At 42.7% G+C, this 8967-nt stretch overlaps 1 protein-coding gene across 1 annotated transcript in view; it reads left to right on the top strand.

Annotated features, from left to right (window-relative positions):
* Window positions 1–2898, top strand: part of MAF (v-maf avian musculoaponeurotic fibrosarcoma oncogene homolog) — an 18012-nt gene extending 15114 nt beyond the window's left edge. The window contains exons 2-3 of the mRNA XM_012648174.1: window positions 1694–1698; window positions 2805–2898. Coding sequence (XP_012503628.1) covers window positions 1694–1698; window positions 2805–2898 — 99 coding nt within the window. The remainder of the gene's footprint in view (window positions 1–1693; window positions 1699–2804) is intronic.
* Window positions 2899–8967: the final 6069 nt, after the last annotated feature.

Raw genomic sequence — 8967 nt, 5'->3', positions numbered from 1 at the left:
ATTTTTTTGGCTTTTGGTCATTGTCAAATGTGGAATGCTATGGGTTTCTAGTATATAATTTAATTCTAGTTTTTATAATCTGTTAGCCCAGTTAAAATGTATGCTACAGATAAAGGAATGTTATAGATAAATTTGAAAGAGTTAGGTCTGTTTAGCTGTAGATTTTTTCAAAGATTGATGCACTAAATTGTTTACTGTTGTGATGTTAAGGGGGGTAGAGTTTGCAAGGGGACTGTTTAAAAAAAGTAGCTTATACAGCATGTGCTTGCAACTTAAATATAAGTTGGGTATGTGTAGTCTTTGCTATACCACTGACTGTATTGAAAACCAAAGTATTAAAAGGGGAAACACCCCTGTTTATATCTGTAGGGGTATTTTACATTCAAAATGTATGTTTTTTTTTTCAAAATTAAAGTATTTGGGACTGAATTGCACTAAGATATAACCTGCAAGCATATAATACAAAAACAATTTGCAAAACTGTTTAGAACGCTAATAAAATTTATGCAGTTATAAAAATGGCATTACTGCACAGTTTTAAGATGATGCAGATTTTTTTACAGTTGTATTGTGGTGCAGAACTGGATTTTCTGTAACTTAAAAAAAAATCCACAGTTTTAAAGGCAATAATCAGTAAATGTTATTTTCAGGGACTGACATCCTGTCTTTAAAAAGAAATGAAAAGTAAATCTTACCACAATAAATATAAAAAATCTTGTCAGTTACTTTTCTTTTACATATTTTGCTGTGCAAAATTGTTTTATATCTTGAGTTACTAACTAACCACGCGTGATGTTCCTATGTGCTTTTCTTTCATTTTCAATTCTGGTTATATCAAGAGAAAGAATAATCTACAATAATAAACTGCATTTTTTTTTGATTCTGTACTCAGTTTCTTAGTGTACAGTTTAACTGGGCCCAACAACTGCATTAGAAGTGTAAAATGCATCTTTTTCTTCAGTGGAAGGAATAATGGAAGAATAGGGAGGCAATTCAGGGTGAAATCATAGGCTGTTTTGTGAGGTGAGGAGGCTGGCCCTATATAGTGATTAGCGATATTTAATATAGATGTAAATTATGATCTCTCATTTTTTTTTTTCCTCCCGAAAGTTTTCAGTTTTTAAGTGAGTTGAGCCATCATTGCCCTTTGGTGGGGGAGGTGGGGGGTGAAACAGTGGCACTGGGCTTCCTGAACATGGCCCTACACTTCTGATCCTGGAACAAACCCATCTAAGGAGCAATGAGGCAGGCATCAGAGGTGGCTTGGGCACATATGTATTTAATGGTAAAGATAAATAATTCTTGCCTTTTGCTAAAATTGATTATTTTTCCTTCTTCCCTTACACACCATGATTTTCTTGTTAGCAAGGCCTGACAAGATTTAACATAAACACTTTGGACAAATCCAAGTTGTTTGTTTTGTTTTTGCTTTTTTTTCTTTAACATTGAAGGTCATTTGTCTTAAATAGGAAAAAGAAAATCCACCCCTTACTTTCATAACTCCAAGTACATATCTGGTTTAAACTGTGTTATCAAATCATATTTCACTGTGAATATTCGTGGAGAACTTCTCTACTTAGACAAGCCGGTAATGATTTCAGATCCTGTTATCCCCAGAAAGACAAGCAGAAAATATTCCACGAAGGTGGAATATACACTGTGCTTTGATGTATTGGTATTTAACCCCAAACAGTCTGGGTATGGGGACTAACTTAAAGATCATTTGGAAAGACTCTAGCTACCTTCACTAGTAGGGCTCCTAAGCATTGACCTATTTTTAAATGACACAAATTCATGCAACTAATGTTACAAATTCATGCACTCTTAGTCAACTTCCCCTGGAACACTAATAGAACGTTAGACAAAGCCAGCACTGTTTTGAAAATATAGCCAAACACGTTGACTTTTGTTTTATTTTGTTTTCAGTTCTTTTTATTAAAAAAAAAAAAAAGATAATTTTGCAACTCTGAACGAAAGCCTTATTTTGAAGAAAACAGGTTGTGCTTGATGCTGCCGAGTTCTGGACAGTTTATCATCTGCCCTTCCTGCCTCTTCTTCACGGAACACGAAGACAGTGTATACCCTTTACATTTTGACCTTCCTTTATGTGCCAGTTTGGATATGGCTCCTGTAACCACACTTAATTTTGCTTAGCAAAAGTCTTAATAGTAAACCTACTCCCATGTGCTGGAAGTCAGCTGTTCGCGGCTTCGGAGATTTTTTTTTTTTTTTTTTTTCTGATCACAACTAGGAGATGCACAGTCTCCCTCTGAAGCAGCAGCAGTGGAGATGCCACTTTTACAAAAAGCTCAGCATCCGATGAAAGATTTTAGGCAAACACATTCTCGGAATGACAGTGACAATCAGGATGTAGTTATTGCAGTTATCTCACAAAGAGCGGAGCCTGGATTGGGCGAAAAATATAGGTGTGTCACAATTAAACATTTTGATAGGAATCTGCAAAGCATTCGATATAATAAGCAGGTTCGGGCCCCTAAACATTATAAAATCAAGTATAGTGGTGCTGGCAAAAAACGGGGTTTGGATGGCTGGCTTTAAGAGAAGGTTAACTCCTAGTAAAAGGCATTTTTTGAAACTTTGAAATACAGTGTGAGTTGAGTGCCAAACACAAATACGTGCTCTTTTATAAAGAACTCCTAAGTCCTGCATAGGTGCCGCCATTTCTTACAAATTAGTCTCCCAATTTAAAAAAAAAATCATATAAGGAAATCTAGCTTCCCCCTTTACACTGCATTTGAGTCTTTGTCTAAATAGTGTTAAAATTCCTTTCATTCCAATTACAGAACTGAGCCCACTCGCAAGTTGGAGCCATCAGTGGGATACGCCACATTTTGGAAGCCCCAGCATCGTGTATTTACCAGTGTGTTCACAAAATGAAATTTATGTGAGAGCTGTACATTAAAAATTATGATTATTATTATTTTATTATTATTTGCAGTCGTGGAGAACAACCTCCCCCTGACTCCTGTTTAATCTTTCCTTTTTAAAGAAAAATTATTGTGTTAGAGAAGAAAGCTATTAAATGTATAACCTCCGTACTAATTAACGATGCCTCTTGTCTGAGGGTCTTATATTTAGACCCATAGAAAAGCCTGCTCGTGCTTCTCGATTTCCAGTGCACACAACTGAACAGGTGCGATGGTTTTTCAACCTGTGTTATTAGTTTTAAAAATCCACTGAAATCACAAAGAGATATATGTGTACGTACAGATTCAGAAAAGTTTCCCAGAATGTTACAGCTAGCATTTTTAAAAAGCATATGTAGACATGCACATTCTAAATAGTACTTTTTCACGTCTCAGTGTTTCTCTGGCAGATAATTTTACTACGAAGAAAATAATATCTGACTCCCCCTTTCCAAACAGATGCCAAAGCTTCAGCAGAGCTGAGCACTGCCCCCCGCCCCCTGCCAGTCTTCTCGTAGGCCATAGTATTGTATTTATCAGTGATGTCAAACGTGTTCATTTATCAGACGTAGCTGTAAATGAAAACAATGTGTGGCAAAATACAAAGTTAGTTAAATACACACCCTCCGTGTTGCTCTTTTTGTTCCTCTTTCTTTTTGCTCCCAGGCACTCACAAAATCACCTCCCTGTCATTTCGCAGCTCCTTCCATGTTTCCTTTTTCAAAAACGATGCAATAATTTTTTTACAATATATCTGACACGTTAATATATTGACATCAAATAGGCAGAGGTTCTACTTTTGCCAGGCAGATAAATCTGCTATCTAGGCGTCATTTCTGCACCGTCTCAATGCCATAACCACCTGGGCCCCTTTCAACACAGACCACTCCGATGGGAAATATTCTATTTATTACTGAATGCATGATGCTAACGCTCTGATCTTCTCTCCCTTATACCTTCACCCCAGTCATTTTTATTTAGTAACATCAATCCTAGATACTTCTATTCATAAGTAGAACCTCCCCTGGCCAAACCACCGGTTTTACTGCTAAAAGCAGTGAACAGAAGGCAAATCGTGGCCACCCTCACAAACATGGTACGTAGCTGTTCCAGTAGCCACATTCCCAGCATGTCCTGGTCGAAATAACTGGAGTTGCTTATGGCACATTCAAAGGTTCCCGAGTACAGTACATTGGGAGGCTTTTGTTGTCATCGCCGTTGTTTTTGTTTAGGCCAACTTACTTCCGTATTCACGTACTCTTGGCTTTATAAAATGTGCTCCCCCAGTATACTAGACCAATCAACATATTTAAAAGTCCAACTGCCACATGAGTATCTCTATTTTTGTGCCTGCCAGTAGTTAAAGACTGAGATAGGTTGGAAGACTAAAATACATGAGTGACAACCTTCAGCCATCTGATTTCCGTGCCAGCGAAACACACAACCCAGCTCTCCTTAGCTCTCGTATAAACATTCATGCAGAGGGAGAAGGAAGTCACCAGCCTTGGATCGCTGATTTGCGAGGCTCTCACAACGATGCACTACCATTTGATTTTTTTAAAAAATAGTTTTGTCCCTCTTTGAAGAAATGTCTTAGTTTTTTGTTTTGTTTTGTTTTTAGAGAAGTTTTATCTGCAGTGATAGGCTATAATTTTTGCCTCTTCTATTGATTATTCCTTGGTATGCTAAATTAATAATTTGGGGTCTGTGCCTTCCTTTTTTTTTTTTTTTTTAAGAAATTAAGAGAAACCCTAAAGTTTGTTTCATTCTTAGCTCATTCTAAAGCTAAAAGATGTTCCAAGTCCAGGGCAGGGCATACCATAGTTATAAGGGAAGTGGTCCAGAGTCCAGCCCTCTGAATCAGGATTTGTTTTTGCATTTGTTTAAAAACAGAGCAAGAGCCTTACCCCACCTTCCCATGACACTGCTTTTCCCAATTTTGATATAGATCTTCAAAATCCAGACATCAAACAGCCCCACCAAAGGAGAAATCTCTCCCAGCGTTGCTCCGCCCCAGCTCCTGAACAAACCCAGCTCTGTCTAGCATTTTTTCCCTAGCACGGGTACAGGACAGGGTGAGAGAATTTCAGTCTCCCAGGCTGTCTCATGATTGTTGGGGCATAAAGAAGTACATTCCAGCCACAAATTGGGAGCATCTTTCCCCTTTAGAGAGGAAAAAAACAAAACAAAACAAAAACCAAACAAATTAAATTGCTTTACAGGAAAGCGTAGCAAAATCTCGGGCTCCTTGTTTCCCTGTACCATCTGTAGGAGGTGAGAAATGAGGAAAAAGAGAAAGGAGAACTTTGAAGGCAAGAGGCCCAGGAATAATTCCAGTCTCCAGTCTGAATTCCACTTGCTCAGTGGCCAGCGTCAGACCCAGTAGACACATACGCTGAATCAAACAAGGTCCGGCCGGCCGTTTCCTTAAAATATGCTCACATATGTTTCCTTTTTGAAAACAATTTTAGGGACCAAACCCAAATGAGAGATTTGAGGAAATCATTATTTAATGTCTTAACTTTTGCACATTTATAAATGTATCAATCTGCGATTTGATGGTGGTGACATTTTGGACCAGTCAGACATGTTATGCCAATATTTATATGGTCACTGCAAGTTTTATGACATCATGACAGTTTTTTTTATTGTTTAAATTTGAAAGCCCTTTGTGTGTTTTCCATAAGTCTGCTCAACAGAACAAGGCTGAGATAGGAAGTGCAAATCAACAGCGCACAGAAATCAGATCTTGATATGAATTTGCATCAGAGTTGGACAGTTTAAAGAAATTCTCGAAACACATTTTCCACAGAGGCTATGATTGGAATGTGTAGTTCCCTACTCAAACCATAGTCATCTACCGAGCACCTCTTTTCTTGTTCAACACAATTCATTTTCTTTTCCTTCCTTCTTATTAAATAACAATTTTCCCTATAATTAGGACTTTGGATTGCAAAATCACATTCCTCCCTTCTGCAGAGATTCATCTTGGATCATTAGTTACGATTAGAGAGGGGCATTAATTCCAGAAGGGAGGATGAGGGAGGGGTATCTGCTGAGGTTTGGGAAAAAGGGGTGGAGGGAGAAGAAATAGTTTTCTGTGTTTGTCCCCCACATTCCTCAACCCGTCCCTCAGCCCCCAACCCAGGCCTGGGTGTGAGCTGCAAACCGGAGATTTCAGTTCTGAATTTCGCTGTTCTAAATATTCTGATTCCCAGCCTGTTTCCAAGCTAAGATTCCAAAGAACCATTTTTCCTTGTGGTCGGTTCTTTCTGTTAGGGAGCAGGAGAGACCACGAAAACTTACAGAACTGGGCAGGGAGGAGTGAAAACCACTATCCTTCCAGAATCCCCAACAAGGATGTTTGTAAAGGGATCCCTGGCTAGAAAAATTAGGGCAGGGTGCAGATTCCCTTTCTGCCACCAATATTTGCACTGGTTCTGCGTGACCTCATCCACTACCAGAGGCCTGCAGAAGTGGGTTTCTGATATCGTTTGGGGGCTTCTCCAGAGGGAAAACAGGCCGGAGGATCCCAGGACAATAGGCAATCCTAAACTAGGCCCAGAAAGCAGAGGACAGGAAGGGGCCAGCATGCAGGGCTGGGGACAGCATTGCCAACAGAGGCCGACCTTGGCTTACGACCCCCAGTCACCAGAGGTCAGCTCCAGGTCATTCTCAGGGTCCCCACCTCCCACCAGAAAGGATCTGTTTGCAGGGTGAGGGACCAGCCGCTGACAGGCCCTGAGGTCCCCACAGATTCCTAAAAACAATAGTGAAGTCCTTAGCCCCGGGGTTAGGGCCCCTTGCCACCTGCCTCCTGTCCCATCCCAGTATCCTTCCCATAATTTGGGGCACCTCTTCCTCCCATGCTGGCCATCCAGGACCATTCTAGAGCCTCTGAGGGCACTGCCCTCAGGCCAGCAAGCAGTCGCCAAAGCTGAGGTCTGGGACGTGAGAAGTCACCCCTGCCCCAGTTTAAGCGCAGACAAAGGCCGGGATGGGGAGAAGCCTGGGAGTGCACGGGAGAGGAGCTGGGAAGCGGTTTTGGAACGTTTATCGCGGGCTGGAACTTCTGGTGCAAGGATCCTGAAGCGAGGAAAGAGGAGATAAAGGCAGGAAGGACGCCGAGTTTGAGCGCTCTCCCAGTCTCCAGGAGGAACGCTCCCCGTCACACACACACACGCACACAGACTCCACCTCACCCCAGTCCTTTACACCCCTGCTCCGCCTCTGCGGGGCTTCGCTGGCCGCATAGTGGCTGCAGCTGAGTGGAGCTGGGCGTGCTCCCCGCGCCGGGGGTCCTCAGGCGCGCGCGCAGCAGGTGCGCACGCACCGGCGCACGAATGGCGGAGGCCGGTCCTGGCGACTGCCTGAGGCCCCGAGAAGCCTCTCAGTGCTGGGCCTGCAGTCCCAGGCCCGAGGCGGACAGACTCAGGGAGGCCCGTGAGCTCAGGTACGGCGGCGACGCAGCGCCCCTCAGAGATGCCCGAGACTTGGCGGCGCAGGGAGACGCTGGCGACGGGCACACCCAGCGCGCCCCAGGGCCCAGGGCCCACTCAGGCGCCCGCGCCCCGACAGGGGGCTCGAATTCAAATGGAGTTTGGTTTAAGTTTTCCAAGAGGACTCCCTTGGCTAGAGCAGGGCTATCAAAATTACCAGCTCTGTTGCCCCGCTGGGGGGACGCCCTGACGGACGGCGCCCGTCACCTCCAGACCCCTCCCCCACCCGCTGGAGGCCTCAGGAATCTTCTGTAAATAAGATCATCGGCTCCAGATCATTTCATTTTTACTCGATTAATTTTCCGGCCCATTTTCCAGATCTTTTTTTTTTCCCCCCCCTCAGCTTTGGCTATAGACAGAGTAAGACGGAAAAAGAGAAAGCAAAGACGGAAATCCATAGAGCGTGTTTTAAAATCTTTATGGAAATCCTGATACGGTTTGGGTTTTCCGTGGTGTAGTTTGATGGACGTTATAAAACAAAACCAGTCGGGCAAACTTTATCAGGATTGCTCCGACGGCGCCAGGATGAGGGTCTTGCTTGCGTTCCCGGATTTAACACAGTTCGGGACGAACCTCTGGCACTCAGAAACTGTCTCGAGGGGACAAACTTTAAAACGACTAATTTCAGAAAGGATCCCTTCCACGTAGGGCCTTTTTCTTACAGGGACCGTCGGTGTGTGAGAGTAATCAAGTTAGGCAAGTTATCATTGCATCTTTTAAAATAAAAGAGTTTACCTCTCTCCACCTCTCTTAGGGAAGGATTTATTGATGTCCAGAGAAATATGTTGAAACTAAAGCGATGAGGTCAGCATCTGAGACACTCAGATTTTAAAAAAAACAATCCTTTTTGCTAGAACGGGGGAAAACATCTGTGGTAATCCTTCTAAGATTCAATCTGTTAAAAGGTGATATTCGTGTCTCTCTATTTTCAAACAATGAATTCAACCTGTTCTTTCATCTGCCTTTTAAAAGTGTATTTACTTACTTAATTGTGGGGCCTTTTAAGGAAACATATTGTAAAGAGGGAAAACTATTAAAAGATAAATCTGCAGTTTCCACTTTATGAAATAAAAATGATCCCAGGGGCGGAGTTCATCAGTCAGCTCTGTGCTTTGGTAGGCATGTGCAGAACCTGGCCTGAGACTCTGGCCTAGAACAATCTCCCCATGCACAAGGCAGGTAGGCTCCCTTGGCCAGACTCTCTGTGACCCTGGGCAGTGTGGAGACACATGCTGACAGTCGGTGACCCGTTCACAGGGTGCACTGTCCGTGTTAATTCACTGCACTGTGCAGGTAATGAGCCCTTTTTAAACCTTCCTTGGAATATCAGTGCACACGACTGTGCTATTTAAAGAATACTCTCCAATTGTTAGGTAAACAGATCCAAGTGTAAGAGGCTCTGTGCTGTCAGACATCTGGCTTAGATTATATCATCGTGGTCCAGCTCAAAAATCTCTCTTACGCCCATGGGAGACCCCCTTTCCCCCACCCACCCTTCCCCAATAACTGTTCTGAGGGGGAAGTCATGAGAACAGAGAAAC

Source organism: Propithecus coquereli, unplaced genomic scaffold (assembly GCF_000956105.1).
Source record: "Propithecus coquereli isolate 6110/MARCELLA unplaced genomic scaffold, Pcoq_1.0 Scaffold280, whole genome shotgun sequence".
NCBI classification, from domain to species: domain Eukaryota; kingdom Metazoa; phylum Chordata; class Mammalia; order Primates; family Indriidae; genus Propithecus; species Propithecus coquereli.
The sequence above is the reverse complement of the archived record's forward strand: the minus strand, read 5'-3'. Positions and strand labels throughout refer to the sequence as shown.